The sequence below is a fragment of the Coregonus clupeaformis genome, chromosome 19 (genome assembly GCF_020615455.1).
Source record: "Coregonus clupeaformis isolate EN_2021a chromosome 19, ASM2061545v1, whole genome shotgun sequence".
NCBI lineage: Eukaryota > Metazoa > Chordata > Actinopteri > Salmoniformes > Salmonidae > Coregonus > Coregonus clupeaformis.
In genome coordinates, this window is record NC_059210.1 from 9,956,703 (window position 1) to 9,974,484 (window position 17,782).

Genomic DNA, 17,782 nt, shown 5'->3' on the forward strand with positions numbered 1-17,782 from the left:
TCGCACACGCTTTTTCAGTTCTGCCCACAAATGTTCTATAGGATTGAGGTCAGGGCTTTGTGATGGCCACTCCAATACCTTGACTTTGTTGTCCTTAAGCCATTTTGCCACAACTTTGGAAGTATGCTTGGGGTCATTGTCCATTTGGAAGACCCATTTGCGACCAAGCTTTAACTTCCTGACTGATGTCTTGAGATGTTGCTTCAATATATCCACATAATTTTCCTTCCTCATGATGCCATCTATTTTGTGAAGTGCACCAGTCCCTCCTGCAGCAAAGCACCCCCACAGCATGATGCTGCCACCCCCGTGCTTCACGGTTGGGATGGTGTTCATCGGCTTGCAGGAACCCCCTTTTTCCTCCAAACATAACGATGGTCATTATGGTCAAACAGTTCTATTTTTGTTTCATCAGACCAGAGGACATTTCTCCAAGAAGTACGATATTTGTCCCCATGTGCAGTTGTAAACCGTAGTCTGGCTTTTTTATGGCGGTTTTGGAGCAGTGGCTTCTTCCTTGCTGAGCGGCCTTTCAGGTTATGTCGATATAGGACTCGTTTTACTGTGGATATAGATACTTTTGTACCTGTTTCCTCCAGCATCTTCACAAGGTCCTTTGCTGTTGTTCTGGGATTGATTTGCACTTTTCGCACCAAAGTACGTTCATCTCTAGGAGATAGAACGCTTCTCCTTCCTGAGCGGTATGACAGCTGCGTGGTCCCATGGTGTTTATACTTGCGTACTATTATTTGTACAGATGAACGTGGTACCTTCAGGCGTTTGGAAATTGCTCCCAAGGATGAACCAGACTTGTGGAGGTCTACAAAAACATTTCTGAGGTCTTGGCTGATTTCTTTTGATTTTCCCATGATGTCAAGCAAAGAGGCACTGAGTTTGAAGGTAGTCCTTGCAACACATCCACAGGTACACCTCCAATTGACTCGAATGATGTCAATTAGCCTAGCTTCTAAAGCCATGACATAATTTTCTGGAATTTTCCAAGCTGTTTAAAGGCACAGTCAACTTAGTGTATGTAAACTTCTGACCCATTGGAATTGTGATACAGTGAATTATAAGTGAAATAAACAATTTTCTGTAAACAATTGTTGGAAAAATTACTTGTGTCATGCACAAAGTAGATGTCCTAACCGACTTGCCAAAACTATAGTTTGTTAACAAGAAATTTGTGGAGTGGTTGAAAAACGAGAAAGTAATTTTTTTCATTTCACTTCACCAATTTGGACTATTTTGTGTATGTCCATTACATGAAATCCAAATAAAAATCCATTTAAATTACAGGTTGTAATGCAACAAAATAGGAAGGGGATGAATACTTTTGCAAGGCACTGTACCTGTGTGTGCTCCGAGAGAGGAAATGGTTTGGATTCATTTAAAGTGGAGCCTTTGAGTCCATCTGTCATGTGAAGGGTTGCAGAATACACCCTGTGATTCCTCTCGGAAGGTGTCACATCATTGATGAGAGTGGGAGGTCCATCTTCTTTGCACTCTGGCACACTCTGTCTGATGGTGATGATGGCACACTCTGTCTGATGGTGATGGGGCTCTCATTTGGTTGTCCTATAGCATGATGCTCCAGGGTAGGCTCCTCCTCTTCCACGTCCGCATCTGTGTCCTTTACTAGTTCATCCTCAAACCAGTTTGGATGCTCCAGCTGATAGGCATGGAAAGCCTCCACTGCGCCCCGCAACGCTTTCCCTGAGGGACAGTGAAAATACTCGTCCTCTGTGATGCCTTCAATGCGATTCACCCTCCCTGGCTCATGTTTCTCTTTATCCAGGAGCCTGAAGAGGAGCTCCTCAAAATGCTTCATCAGTTTGTACCTGTAAAGGGGAATAGGAATGAGCCATGGCAGGTATCCTTCCTTCCTTCCCTCCCTCCCTCCCTCCCTCCCTCCCTCCTTCCCTATGACAGTACCTCACTGTGATGTTAAACGGAGACGGAACATCCTCCTCGGAACACACGTCCTCAAAGTAAGCCACCATGTAGTTCTGGAACGTCCCAGATCTCACGAAGCTGGGCACCAGGAGGCTGAGTGCAGGGGTGAGCATGTCCCCCATGGGGGAACGTACATCCTCTCTCAGGGTCACCTGGGTTTTGGCACCATCACACATTGCTCTCCATTTGGCCCTTACCCCCCGCGAACACAGGATTAGGATCTTGTCTGAGGACTTAACAATCTGTTCCCTCTGCCAGTCCAGCCACTGGACACTACCCACAACTCCCAGCCGGGCAGAGTCCAGCAAGTCCAGCACCACCTAAATGAGTCAATTAATTAACTTTATTTGACAAATTGAAAATACATATAGGGCTGGTTTCCCTGACACAGATTAATCCTACAGTATTTCATTACGCTATTTCAATGGAGATTCATTATTGAGTAGGATTTTAAATCCAGGACTAGGCTAGAACCGTCCCATAGAGTTACCCGAGCAACAATCCATACATACATAAAAAATCAAAAAAATCATAGAGGATTAAAAACACAATAATGTCAACAGACAAAATGTCCATTGTGGTGATCGTTCTCACCTCTGTGCCACACTTAACCATGAGGAAAGCACAGAGCTTCAGGATGATCTCTATGTACAGAGGATGGTCCAGAGAGTAGACGATGAAGACTTTCCTCCTTTTCTCTTGTGCTTGGACACCCTCCAGTTCACTTCTGGGAGTGGTCAGGAGCTGGTTTCCTGGATCTAGGAGGGAGACGAAGAAATGGAATAGAGTGATACTACGCAAGTGCGCAGAAATATGAACGATATTTGACCAGTTGAGGCATGTAGTTTACTATTTTGTTTTTATTTAGTGAAAGGTTAATCTATTAACCAACAAACCTGTATGGGATGTTTTTTGCAGCAAATAAGCCAGGAAACCACTAGCAATGGTCAGCCCCAGTAATGCTTTTATCATCAAAGATCGGCTGTAAGTGGGCGGCCTTTGATAGTCTTGGGAAAAAACAATGCAATAGATTTATCAGACGAAGATAAAAGTGAAAATCAATGAGCTGACCTTTGAACAAAATAAGTCATTTAGATGGCAAATACATTTGACTCACAGGAGCAGTAGTTAACCTTTGTCTGGTGATGCAAACAGTTGCTCTTGCACCGTATGAAAAATGGCTGAATCTTTTGAGAAAAAAGTATGTTTGTGGTTAGTTCAGTCAGTGAAATAGAAAATAAATGTTGCTATAGGAAATGTAATGGTCTTCATGAAACTTACCACAATGAGCATTTCACATGGAGGCAGCTGCCATACATCCAGTTCAAAAGTCATATTCAATGATGTTCTATTCTCCTGAAACATGTGAATTGAAGGTAAGACATCATTTAAAAAAAAATAATTGTTTACCTTTATTTAACTAGGCAAGTCAGTTAAGAACAAATTATTATTTACAATGACGGCCTACACCGGCCATCATGACATAGTAACAGTATTAAGTCCCAGTAACACAGTAATCAATTCACAATGTTTCATCATTGAGTTTTGTTGACTACAGATACCTACCCTCATGACATGCTGTGAGTGTTGAGTGTTCTGGATGGATATCTGGTACTCCTCAGAGAACTCCGATGTTTTAAAACCCACTGTGATGATCAGTCTCTCTCCTCCATCCACTGGCACAGTCCAGGACAGCTGGGGGTCCCAAAGACTGCCTGGAATGATGCAACATACTCAGTGTTGTTGTAGATATATCCAAGCCCTTGATTACTTTCTGTATTAACTATTACCTGACTTTAATTGTGAGCCTTACCGTTTTCCAAACACACTTTGGCTTCTTTTATTCTTGGATCCTTGCATCCTGATCACGATAACATACAGGTATACATTTTAATGCAATGCACATTCAGAAGTTTAACCTAAGCACTTTTCCATCGACTTCCATGTCTGCCTCACCTGGGATTGTAATGATTTTGTCAAGTCTGTAATTCCCCAGGTCTGGTTTTGGTAAATTGTAGACAGAAACAGAATACCTGTGTTCAGGGTCCACCACAATTCTGTCCAAGGAAAATGTCCACTAAAAGAAAGTAAAGTAGACAGAGATCAGTCTAACAAAGCAGAAGGTTATTTTCATATCTGATCATTCATTTCCACCTTTTAGCAAACCTCCATCACTTAGATTCAGATCAGTATCATTGTCTTACCGGGTTCCAGTTGGTCATCATGTTTTTGATTTTGTTATGGAAGATGTATCGGACACATATGCTTTGATTACTGGCCTCTTCAATGACGTGCACCTCGGTCCCACGGATGGCGACTACACCTCCTGTGGATTAGATCAAGGAAGAAGAAGATGATTACTTTATCGTTGGAGCGGTTAGAGCACAGGGTATGCCACAATGCAGTGCAGCGCACCAGGAGCAGATTAGGGATTAAATGCCTTGCTCAAGGGCACAACTGTAGAAGCAAGCATCTAGTTTTACTTGATGATCAAATAATAAGACATTACCATTAAACATTAATAATGTGTACATTACCATTAACTTGTAGACTCCAGCTCAGAGAGATCACGGGCTGCAGATAGCCACTCTCCCCTCTACTCACAAACACATGCTGCTGTGAGCCTGGGAGCCACTCCGGACTGTTAGGTGCCTGACGTCTGGGTTTAATCCAGCCCTCATCTGAACAGTTATCTGGCAGATTCAACAGATGGTATGACAATGAATGATCTTTATTCAGTGTGTGTCATCATTGAACATATTGAAATGTATTGAACAAAATACATGTTAACAATATATATGTAAAACTGAACACGGCACGATTTACCATTGTGCTATGCCATTTTATAGTACAGAGACCCCCTTGGGTTTTTCCAACTTTGTAGCCTGTATTTACAACAATCAAAATGAGATAATTTCCCTATAATCAGATGACACTTACTAATGTGAACGCTGCATTGAAGATCCTGGAAAACAAAAAGAAAAAAATGCAAGAATGCTTTGCAATAGACTATTACAATAAATACAATAACGTGAGTGTAAGTGGACCCTCGGCGGTCTTGTCTGGCGGTCCAATTGAGAAGCATATGAAGTCAATGCAAAATTGTGGTATTTATTTCCAGGTGCAGAAGGTGAGCTGGATACATGGATATTTACAAAACGTTGACGAACACTGCCATATAAACGTAGAATTGCTAAATAACAAACAGCTTAAAAATCCCCTGAATAGAGTACCTCAGCATGAGTCATAACACCCATAAAACCTAGAGGTCAAACAAGGAAATGGTTACAATTGTTTTTCCACCGTTCATTTTTCATTTTAGAAACACTTAAAATAAGGGCTGTGTTTCGTGTAGGCTTACCTTGGCGTGACGTTTGATAACCATGTAAATTTTCAGGTCTGAGAGTAAATAGAGCTGAATATATTGATAAAATTCACCTTGTCCGAGAGAGATTTACATGGTAATCAAAACCTCAAGCCAGGGTAAGCCTATACGAAACACAGCCCTTATTTGAAGTGTTTCTCAAATTCCCTGTGGGAAAAATGAATGGTGGAAAAACGATTGGAACCATTTCCCTGTTTACCGCTAGGTTTTATGGGTATTATGACACCTCCACTGTGGAGCTCTATGAGCAACTTGAACAGATTAAAACCCAACCCTTAAAACTGGTATAATCCAAAATGCACCTAAACAGGTTTTTCTTCAATTACATTATCTTATTATATAATCAATACTCTCAATGCATTAGCCTATACATTTCAACTTCTCAGGACATAATAATATCACATAAACATTTAATGAATAAAGTTTAGGAGAAAAAAAACCCTAAGTGGCTATGAGAGTAGAACATAATTACTGAGCACCCTCACCTGCTGGATAAATATGTGACGTGACCTGCGTGCGCCATCCTTATCAGTCCACAGACATGTACTCACCACTATTCGGTTCTGAGTACAGGTCTATTTAAAATTAATTTCTCGCATATGATATTTTATATAGAAACTTGGGACATGTCTACTAGCAGCAGGCATATGCTTGAAACATGAACGCTAGCACCATGAACAAACATCTGCTAAATGTGTTTGGCTGTTTTGCGCCAAATGAGTAAAATACAATGGAGTATGTCACGTAACGGGCGCTCTCCAAGCGTAAATTCACTTTGGCAATCTACTCCGATTTCAGAGCACTCTCGTCTGAGTGTGCCAGAGCGCAGAATAACTGATGAATTTACGAACGCTCAACACCCGTTGAATATGGCCGGTGTCAGTAAATTCTGCAAAAAAAAGCGTCATTAAGTTGTTGCCAGCAGTACAGTTACAGTCAACAACGCTCTAGATAACAGCCTAACCAGCTCTGCTAGGGGGAGTAAAATGGTCAGAGTGAGGTGTTCTCTCGTTTGTGTCTGGAAGTAGCTTGCCAGCTAGCCAACGTTAGCTTTGGTGCTTGACTGCGAGTGTTAGGGTCAGAACGCTCGGATCAACCCTACTCCCATGCACTCCTCGGCCAGAGCGTCCAGTGTGCGCTATGAACGCTCCGAATTTACTGACAATCTGACAACGCTCTGAATTTACCAACGCCCTGAGCGCACTCTGCCACTCCAGATTGAATTTACAAACACACCCCATTGTCACAGGGTGTTTTGATTATTTGTGATGCATTTTTACAATTAATAACAGTAAAGAACAACTGTGTTGGTTAAAACATACCTGTTGTGTGCAGTTCAGGGGTGGCCATTCCAGAACCCTGAGAGTTGATGTCAGAGTAAGTCCGGAGATGATCAACCAAATACAGTACAGGTCCATTCTCCTCGAGAAATGTTCCGCAGGCCTACGTGCAAAATAATGTGTAGTGACAGGCACAATGTGATGCCTTCAATTCTGAGAATGAAATAAAGGTAGCTTACAGGAAGACATGTTCAGACATGAACAAGGAAATGCTTTGAGGTAAATGTCTTTCTCTGGTGAAGTTGTTTTGATAAACATCAGAATTAGCAGGAAATTACAAATCAGGTTTATTTTTTAATCAAACATCAGCCACTAGAGGGAAGCACCAACTAAATGTATTTTCCCTGTCTAGTCAGTATCCTGTACCCAGTATTCTAGATTGGTACAGGTATATTTGGATCAAATGGATATTAGCCAATCTATGCATTTCTGATTGTATATAGTTGAATTTCTACACTATAGATAAATAAAATATGTTTGGATTTTGAAACCTTTCATCAAAATACATCCAATAACTCATATAAAAAAGAACCTGTTGATTACTGTATATTTAACTGTAGTCTAGACCTACTACTCATCAACGCCAAGGGGGAATGTGTTGGAATATCCCTCCGCGAATCCCCAAAGGATCTGTGTACATTGTCAACCTCATTCACAGGCTCAACACTGTGATCTACAAACACATTGGTGTCTTATCTATGCTGAACCCCAAATATCCCATTGTTTGTTGTTTCATTATCGGGCTTTAAGTCCTAAAGCTTGATCTGTGACCAGGGATTGTGTGTTAAATCCTGGCTCTTCTTACAGCTGTTTCTGTACTGTTCACGCAAGCTAAGCGCTGTGTCCCAAATGGCACCCTATTCCCTACATAGTGCACTACTTTTGACCAGCGCTCATTGTGAACTATGTAGGGAAGAGGGTGCTATTTGGGACGTAAACCAAGCTCTTGTCAGATCAGTTTACACTATGGCAGATTGACTAGCCTGGTCCCAGATCTGTTTGTGCTGTCTTGCCAACTCCTATGTCTACTATGGCCGTATGCTTTGGCAAGACGGCACAAACAGATCTGGGACCAGGCTAAAGATTGACACCTGCCCCCTTGCTGCTATTTGGAACCATTACATAGATCAGGGGTAGGCAACCCTGTTCCTGGAGTGCCAAAAGTACTGCAGGATTTTGTTCCAACTAGGCACCACACATGACCAACTGAGCTAATTGATCAGTTCAGTGATTGCCTAAATTCAACACACCTGGTCTTCCAGGTCGGTTAAAATAAAAACATGAAGTGGCTACGGAGCTCCAGGACCAGGGTTGCCTACCCCTGACAGATGAAGGTGTACTAGTGCGTGAGCACCGAGCATTGTATCAAATCAAATGCACACTCCAATCCAGTTGAGACAGAAACCATCATGGGGTTTGTTTATTTTGATCCAAAATCGTTAATGTAAAAATAGATGTTACAGTAGTGTTTTTGTTACAGCTAGAAAGGAACCGTGGTGGTGGTGATCTTCATAACGAGTGTTTGGTGTGATGTTCTATGTACTGGTATTTGACAGAAGGATTACCAGTGTTGAAAGACATCGCCGTTCTTATTTTATTGGATCACACTGCATCTCTGTTTACAGTATGATCCAAGCCAATTATCCCTGTGTGGAGCACTCATGACCCTGAGCAACGATTTCTAGCTAGACCTTGTGCCTAAGAATCTATTTTGCTAGAGAAACTGGCATCAAATGATGGTTCCATGTTTATGGTCTTAGAGCAGGTGGTCTTAGATATCAGACTGTTCTGCCAGTTTTTCAGAAGTACTTTTTTTTTTCAGAAGTAGTTTTATAGCACTGTGTGTGTGTGTGTGTGTGTGTGTGTGTGTGTGTATACAGTGAGGGAAAAAAGTATTTGATCCCCTGCTGATTTTGTACGTTTGCCCACTGACAAAGAAATGAGTCTATAATTGTAATTTGTTTTAATTTGCATTTTAATGAGGGAAATAAGTGTTTGACCCCTCTGCAGAACATGACTTAGTACTTGGTGGCAAAACCCTTGTTGGCAATTACAGAGGTCAGACATTTCTTGTAGTTGGCGACCAGGTTTGCACACATCTCATGAGGGATTTTGTCCCACTCCTCTTTGCAGATTTTCTCCAAGTCATTAAGGTTTCGAGGCTGACGTTTGGCAACTCGAACCTTCAGCTCCCTCCACAGTTTTTCTATGGGATCAAGGTCTGGAGACTGGCTAGGCCACTCCAGGACCTTAATGTGCTTCTTCTTGAGCCACTCCTTTGTTGCCTTGGCCATGTGTTTTGGGTCATTGTCATGCTGGAATACCCATCCACGACCCATTTTCAATGCCCTGGCTGAGGGAAGGAGGTTCTCACCCAAGATTTGACGGTACATGGCCCCGTCCATCGTCCCTTTGATGCGGTGAAGTTGTCCTGTCCCCTTAGCAGAAAAACAGCCCCAAAGCATATTGTTTCCACCTCCATGTTCGATGGTGGGGATGGTGTTCTTGGGATCATAGGTAGCATTCCTCCTCCTCCAAACACGGCGAGTTGAGTTGATACCAAAGAGCTCGATTTTGGTCTCATCTGACCACAACACTTTCACCCAGTTCTCCTCTGAATCATTCAGATGTTCATTGGTAAACTTCAGATGGCCCTGTATATGTGCTTTCTTGAGCAGGGGGACCTTGCGGGCGCTGCAGGATTTCAGTCCTTCACGACGTAGTGTGTTACCAATTGTTTTCTTGGTGACTATGGTCCCAGCTGCCTTGAGATCATTGACAAGATCCTCCCGTGTAGTTCTGGGCTGATTCCTCACCGTTCTCATGATCATTGCAACTCCACGAGGTGAGATCTTGCATGGAGCCCCAGGCCGAGGGAGATTGACAATTATTTTGTGTTTCTTCCATTTGCGAATAATCACACCAACTGTTGTCACCTTCTCACCAAGCTGCTTGGCGATGGTCTTGTAGCCCATTCCAGCCTTGTGTAGGTATACAATCTTGTCCTTGACATCCTTGGAGAGCTCTTTGATCTTGGCCATGGTGGAGAGTTTGGAATCTGATTGATTGATTGCTTCTGTGGACAGGTGTCTTTTATACAGGTAACAAGCTGAGATTAGGAGCACTCCCTTTAAGAGTGTGCTCCTAATCTCAGCTCGTTACCTGTATAAAAGACACCTGGGAGCCAGAAATCTTTCTGATTGAGATGAGGTCAAATACTTATTTCCCTCATTAAAATGCAAATCAATTTATAACATTTTTGACATGCGTTTTTCTGGATTTTTTTGTTGCTATTCTGTCTCTCACTGTTCAAATAAACCTACCATTAAAATTATAGACTGATCATTTCTTTGTCAGTGGGCAAACGTACCAAATCAGCAGGGGATCAAATACTTTTTTCCCTCACTGTACATATGTGTGTGCAACGTGCGTAACTGTGTGTGTAACTGTGTGTATGCTCACGTGTGTGAACTGTGTACAGCTTTTACATGTGCATCATCTGGGAACGGATGTGTGCTAGGTTGGGAACAAAGAGTGATGCATTCCATTAAATGTTAAATGTCAGGAGTAGGAGAGGCGTTGCAGGGGGTCTATTTTAGTGAGCCATTCACACAAGGCTTTCAATCCATAAATCTATCATCTCAAATCATAAAATGCTTTTTCCTCTCCTCCCTGCTCCCACACTCCTCTCACTCTCTCTGATTGTCCTCACCTTGAAGGTAAGTTTGACACAACAATCAAGTAATTAAATTTCGCAAATTAAATGGGCACTGTGTAAAGTTATGTATTGGAATTCGGAAGAAAAATTCATAGTTACAATGCACATTAAAAAGGGCTACTTAACGGTAGAACTTCTGACATTGCAAGATACAGTAGAAGGAAGAACGGACCCAGCCGTAGCTCCTGCTTAGTAGCGTTAAGACGGCAGTGCAGTTGCCTGGGTGGGTTTCAGACGCTCTCCACACTGTACAACTGGGCTGAGGCAGGTGGAGCAGCCTTAGTTTTAATAGCGGGATTAGTGAAGATTGCATGTCATTGTGACCGGCTGTGACACGGATACTGCTGTTTGTATTTACGTCATGGAATCTGTGTTATGCCACTGCTTTTGTTGTGTGTGTGTGTGTCTTAGTCAGAGCAACCATCCGATTATGTGTGACTTATTTTGACCCTCTCTGGGCCCACACACCATGAACGACTGACTGATCTCTCAGAGAGGAAAAAATGTAACCCGAAGCTTATACACACCCCCAATTGCCAAAAGTCTGATGGCAGGTTTCAACCACTTCACTCCTTGATTCCTCTTTAGTGGTCAAGAATCTGGGGTCAAAGGCCATTCTTCCTCTACTAGTTTACCTTGACTTGAGCACCTTTGTCAGTCGTTGATAGGCTTAGCTTCATAGGTTGCATATTGTGCATTTGTGTTCCACTATACATTAATGATATGGTACAGAACCTGTCATTCTCATGTCTCATTCTATGGTACATAACCTGTCATTCTCATGGCTCATTCTATGGTACAGAACCTGTCATTCTCATGTCTCATTATATCTACACTCTTAGAAAAAAAGGTGCTATCTAGAAACTAAAAGGTTTCTTCAGCTGTCCCCATAGGTTAACTCTTTGAAGAACCCTTTTTGGTTCCAGGTGGAACCCTTTTGGTTCCAGGTAGAACCCTTTTGGGTTCGTTGTAGAACCCTTTCCACAGAGGGTTCTACATGGAACCCAAAAGGGTTCTTTCTACCTGTAACCAAAAGGGTTCTACCTGGAACCAAAAAGGGTTATCATATGGGGACAGCCAAAGAACCCTTTTGGAACCGTTTTTTCTAAGAGTGTAGGATAAGGAAAAATAGCAGATCATGTTTTATTGTCATCAAAATATTTCAACAACAAGATTTTTCATTGTGTCAGCCATGTATTGTAAGGTTCTCTGCTATATTTCAAGACAAGCTGCCATGTGTTAAAGGGAAGCTAAAAGGAGAGCCACATTAAATCTGTTTCCTACCAGAGAGAGAGAAAGAGACAGAAAAAAGAGAGAGATGGAAAAACAGATCATCCTCAGTGCTCTGCCAAAACCTCTTTCCTGTCAGGTCTTCTATCCACAGGCCTTCTATTGCCAGTCCTTTGACTGGCATCACCAAGGCCACAGCTGCTACTTGGCATCTATCTGGGACGTAGGAAAGCATGGCAGCAATGTGCTACACAAATATAGCCAGACAGGAGCTTTCACACAACCTTAGCCCCTGATTACAAAGGGAAATATTATCCCATGGTGTAAGCACACTGACATTTTGTCCCCATCAAGTCCTATCGGACAACCAGGCCTAACTGTAATCATTAAATGATCTGTGGGAGATTACTGTATCAGCATAAATGTTCCATAAAGCTTGTAACGCTTGTTTGAATCGGTTCCTCAGGTATCCTGACCAACAGCAGCCATGTCTGAAGGGTGAGTAGTGACTTTAACGTCTCTTGATCCAAAGCTTGGTCAAAATGTATGTTATGTAGAGTCAATTAACTGGTCTTGTCTTGTTGTTGTTCCTTACCAATGGGGAAAAAGACCGGTGAGTTCTTTGTTCTTTATCCACATCAACACATCCAAAGCAGTTGTTTATATACAGAGGTCAGTGTATATTGTCTATAGTGAAAATGTTTGTCTCTTTCAGAAAAAGTATTCGGCAACACGCCGGCTGCTCCTAAAGGTATGTTTCACTCTCAGGCCTCGCTGTGTTGATGACGATAGTAGGCCTATGACAGAATCCACAGAAACAAGGATGCGTTAGTTATCTGCATGTACCCCTACAATATGGATACATATTGAATCCTGTGTTAAAAATTCCAGGTCTTCAGACATGGACCTACCCTTTGAACCCCTAGGTTGTCCCTTTATTTAGACTGCCTGGCTGCTTATTGGTCCTTCGAGACGGATATGGACAACCGCTATTGGGGTCAACCGCTAATTTAGAATGGGAACAACCGTTATTGGGGACAGCCGCTATTGGGGACAACCGCTAATTTAGAATGGGAACAATCATTATTGGGGACAGCCGCTATTGGGGTCAACCGCTAATTTAGAATGGGAACAATCATTATTGGGGACAACCACTCAGTTACCCTTACACACTCTTAGAAAAAAGGTTTTCAAAAGGGTTCTTCGGCTGTCCCCATAGGAGAACCCTTTTTGGTTCCAGGTAGAACCCTCTGTGGAAAAATGGTTCTACCTGGAACCCAAAAGGGTTCTACCTGCAACCAAAAAGGAACAGCCAAAGTACAATTTAAGGTTCTAGACAGCACCTTTTTTCTAAGAGTGCAGCTACACCTTTTATTGAGAATTAATTATAATACATGATAAACAGATAGTGTTAACTTCAAATGAGAAGAGATGTTAACCTGTATACCAAATGCCACATTAAAAGTGATTAACTGTTGGTGAGAAGGAACATTAGCAGGGGTTAACTGCTGGTATTGTCTTTCCTCAGACCAAACTGCTGAAAAAGGCAGGGATAATGCTGGTGGCTGAGTTTGCGGACAAGAAACGTGAAAGAGAGAGCGCTCTGAATGAGAGAGCCCCACCCCTCAAACTGTCTGGCCTGTCTGTGCAGGAGCTACAGGTAAGTCTTAATATATATATGACACTTAATATATCTATAATACTTAATATATATATAATACATCATATATACTATAAAATACACTGCTCAAAAAAATAAAGGGAACACTTAAACAACACAATGTAACTCCAAGTCAATCACACTTCTGTGAAATCAAATTGTCCACTTAGGAAGCAACACTGATTGACAATAAATGTCACATGCTGTTGTGCAAATGGAATAGACAACAGGTGGAAATTATAGGTAATTAGCAAGACACCCCCAATAAAGGACTGGTTTTGCAGGTGGTGACCACAGACCACTTCTCAGTTCCTATGCTTCCTGGCTGATGTTTTGGTCACTTTTGAATGCTGGCGGTGCTTTCACTCTAGTGGTAGCATGAGACGGAGTCTACAACCCACACAAGTGGTTCAGGTAGTGCAGCTCATCCAGGATGGCACATCAATGCGAGCTGTGGCAAGAAGGTTTGCTGTGTCTGTCAGCGTAGTGTCCAGAGCATGGAGGCGCTACCAGGAGACAGGCCAGTACATCAGGAGACGTGGAGGAGGCCGTAGGAGGGCAACAACCCAGCAGCAGGACTGCTACCTCCGCCTTTGTGCAAGGAGGAGCAGGAGGAGCACTGCCAGAGCCCTGCAAAATGACCTCCAGCAGGCCACAAATGTGCATGTGTCTGCTCAAACGGTTTAGAAACAGACTCCATGAGGGTGGTATGAGGGCCCGACGTCCACAGGTGGGGGTTGTGCTTACAGCCCAACACCATGCTGGACGTTTGGCATTTGCCAGAGAACACCAAGATTGGCAAATTCGCCACTGGCGCCCTGTGCTCTTCACAGATGAAAGCAGGTTCACACTGAGCACATGTGACAGACGTGACAGAGTCTGGAGACGCCGTGGAGAACGTTCTGCTGCCTGCAACATCCTCCAGCATGACCGGTTTGGCGGTGGGTCAGTAATGGTGTGGGGTGGCATTTCTTTGGGGGGCCGCACAGCCCTCCATGTGCTCGCCAGAGGTAGCCTGACTGCCATTAGGTACCGAGATGAGATCCTCAGACCCCCTTGTGAGACCATATGCTGGTGCGGTTGGCCCTGGGTTCCTCCTAATATAAGACAATGCTAGACCTCATGTGGCTGGAGTGTGTCAGCAGTTCCTGCAAGAGGAAGGCATTGATGCTATGGACTGGCCCGCCCGTTCCCCCAGACCTGAATCCAATTGAGCACATCTGGGACATCATGTCTCGCTCCATCCACCAACGCCACGTTGCACCACAGACTGTCCAGGAGTTGGCGGATGCTTTAGTCCAGGTCTGGGAGGAGATCCCTCAGGAGACCATCCGCCACCTCATCAGGAGCATGCCCAGGCGTTGTAGGGAGGTCATACAGGCACGTGGAGGCCACACACTCTACTGAGCCTCATTTTGACTTGTTTTAAGGACATTACATCAAAGTTGGATCAGCCTGTAGTGTGGTTTTCCACTTTAATTTTGAGGGTGACTCCAAATCCAGACCTCCATGGGTTGATAAATTTGATTTCCATTGATAATTTTTTTGTGATTTTTTTTGTCAGCACATTCAACTATGTAAAGAAAAAAGTATTTAATAAGATTATTTAATTCATTCAGATCTAGGATGTGTTATTTTAGTGTTCCCTTTATTTTTTTGAGCAGTGTATAATCCAGTATATCATCCATAGTAGGAGCTGGTTATAGAGGTGGAGAATCATCCATACAAATATTTTACTCAACAAATCTGCCAATATAGAATTTATAGAATTCTCTATACTCTATAAATTATTTATTTTGCAATTGATTGGCTAAATATTTTAAATGATATGTAATTTCAATAATACCGTTATCTGTAATTAATGTGTTGTTGGTTGTCTATTCTACATTAAATCATATTCTTGCAGGACCTCTGTAAAGACCTACACAAAAAGATTGATATCGTAGATGAGGCACGATATGACATGGAAATCAAAGTGGGGAAAAATGATTTAGAGGTATGCTAAGTTCTCTGTTATTGTGTTTGATATATTCACCCAACCATAAACCTGTCCACAATGACGACACATCCTATAGAATTTATCTTACAGTAATTGAATGATTACATTCCTAGCTATATTAAATAAAAAGTGGAGAGAGTGTACACCCCTATCTTGTGCCTCCATTGCGAAGGAAAGTATTCCTAATCATTAACAGCAATAGCAATTGACTGATTGGACACATGCTAGATAAGATAATATTGTACTTTATTAATCCCTTTTAAGGGAGATCTGATCTGATTACACCAGCCATACAAACAACAACAATAAATACACAACAAAAATAACAGACATTAAAAAGCAGCACATCATCAACACTGTCCACAGATTAAGTCGCTGACCCAGAAGATCGACGAGATAAAGGGGTCGAAGAAGCCTACTCTGAAGAGGGTGAAGAAGTCTGCTGCTGATGCCTTGCTGGGAGCCGTGGCCGACACTGGCAAAATGAAGGCTGACTTCACATCCGGCCTCAAAAAAGTCAAGAAGGAAGAGGAGAAGGTTTGTTTGTTTTTAGACCACAATGAGGTCTAAAGCTGTCCCAAATGGCACCCAATTCCCTATATAGTGCTCCACTTTTGACCTCTGGTCTATATAGGGAATAGGGGTCAAAAGTAGAGCACTATATAGGGAATAGGGTGCCATTTGGGACGCAACCCTAATCTTCCAAGGGTCCATGAAAAACAGATAATACAGTACCTGATAGTATTTTTGGTATCAAACCTAACGATATGATTTCTGGTCTCCACAGAAAGAGGAGGTGACTGACTGGCGTAAGAATGTGGATGCCATGTCTGGCATGGAGGGTAGAAAGAAGCTGTTTGATGCTGGAAAATAAGAAGGTATTGATTATGATTAGCAACATTGGCTAAAGTACCCTTTAGGACACATGTCAAACTAATTCCGAGTGTCTGCGGGTTTTCACTCCTCCCTTGTACTTGATTGATGAATTAAGGTCACTCATTTGTAAATAGCTCCCCTCACCTGGTTGTCTAGGTCTTCATTGAAAGGAAAAACCAAAAAACCCGCAGACACTAGGTCCTCCATGGAATGAGTTTGACACCCCTGCTTTAGGACAATGGAAAATGTATGTTGCACGTATTATATATTGTCAAGGAGTGCTTCAATACAAGCTTAAATACAAGCTTAAATACAAACTTAAATACAAACTTAAATACAAGCATTCTTATTCTCATCTCTTTCTCAATTCAAATAGTATTGTAGGGTCATGTTGTAACCACCATTAAGAGAGAAGTATGCCAAGACTGCAAGATCCCACAAAGAGAAGAGAGAGAGAGGACGTCAGTTCTAGAAGAGAGGTGAATTTCATGTTGTGATATGAAATTAATTTTATAATGAATCATGTCAACCATGTCAACCATGTAAATTCTACGTGTGTGTCCCCTGTTTAATGTGATATGAGAGTTTGCTCGTTCACAGGGAATATTGTTGATATGATATATTGTAGATATATTATAGATAGTTGTAGAAGATAGATATGTTGCATGTAAATGATGTGTTGATAGAATCAGTTATTTATTATATATTGGTAGTATCCCTTATGGAAAACCCACATGATTTCACATGTGAAATTTTCAAGTTTTGCACATGTAAAAGTTTATTGTGAAACCATGTGGTTTTGGAACACTTCACATGTGATTATATTTCACATGAAGTTTCACATGTGGATTGTCACTTGTGATCACCTAACCTTTCACATGTGGATTCAAATTTTCACTTGTGTATATTTTTCACGTGAGATTTCACAGGTGACGATGCCCTGCATACAATCATCTGTTATTAGGATGTCCCCCGGAATGTCACAAAATAGTTGCAGTGTTTTCAACTTACATATTTGACACACATGATTATATTGTGCATGTTTATTTCAGTGGAGGCTGCTGAGGGGAGGACGGCTCATAATAATGACTGGAACGGAGCAAATGGAATGGCATCAAACACATGGAAACCATGGAAACCATGTGTTTGATGTTGTTGATACCATTCCACTAATTCTGCTCCAGCCATTAAACACGTGCCCGTCCTCCCCAATTAAGGTGCCACCAACCCCATGTGGTTTATTTATACAGTAATTACTATTCAACATGTCCTCACCGTCCTGCCACACCACCATGTCTGTGTCAATGACTGATTTCACCTGTATTCATACACTTTGGACTTCAAAGTTAATCTCAGCTTTGTTAAAAATACACTCAAGAAAAACAATTATATTGATCATAGTGATTCAGGAGTAACACTAAAACAGAATAATATGCCCCACCAACATTAGACAACTATACAGAAAACCCTCAAATTGCAGAAATAAATCAACTAAATCAATGATGAGAGAATAGTCAGATTAAATTATAACACCAATATCAGTGCAGATGGTACTATTATGCAGACGGTACAGCAGAAAGACCAGCGGAGCCCGATTTCCAGTTGGGGTCATATTGAA

General features: G+C 42.1%; 2 protein-coding genes across 2 annotated transcripts; one reads left to right on the forward strand and one right to left on the reverse strand.

The window, feature by feature from the left end:
* Window positions 1-1,329: 1,329 nt before the first annotated feature.
* Window positions 1,330-6,870, reverse strand: LOC121531482 (interleukin-17 receptor A). The gene is made up of 13 exons (XM_041836720.1): window positions 6,664-6,870; window positions 4,897-4,921; window positions 4,494-4,649; window positions 4,161-4,282; window positions 3,913-4,033; window positions 3,770-3,817; window positions 3,523-3,671; window positions 3,238-3,312; window positions 3,074-3,143; window positions 2,853-2,963; window positions 2,551-2,714; window positions 1,936-2,276; window positions 1,330-1,841 (listed from the first exon to the last, which is right to left on the reverse strand). Exons 1-13 carry the CDS (start codon window positions 6,757-6,759, stop codon window positions 1,466-1,468), a joined length of 1,854 nt encoding a protein of 617 aa, XP_041692654.1. The 5' UTR covers window positions 6,760-6,870; the 3' UTR covers window positions 1,330-1,465.
* Window positions 6,871-10,328: 3,458 nt separating this feature from the next.
* On the forward strand, window positions 10,329-17,285 carry LOC121531627 (troponin I, cardiac muscle). The gene is made up of 9 exons (XM_041836949.1): window positions 10,329-10,400; window positions 12,096-12,127; window positions 12,239-12,242; window positions 12,345-12,380; window positions 13,158-13,289; window positions 15,196-15,285; window positions 15,655-15,825; window positions 16,076-16,166; window positions 16,541-17,285. Exons 2-8 carry the CDS (start codon window positions 12,117-12,119, stop codon window positions 16,160-16,162), a joined length of 531 nt encoding a protein of 176 aa, XP_041692883.1. The 5' UTR covers window positions 10,329-10,400; window positions 12,096-12,116; the 3' UTR covers window positions 16,163-16,166; window positions 16,541-17,285.
* Window positions 17,286-17,782: the final 497 nt, after the last annotated feature.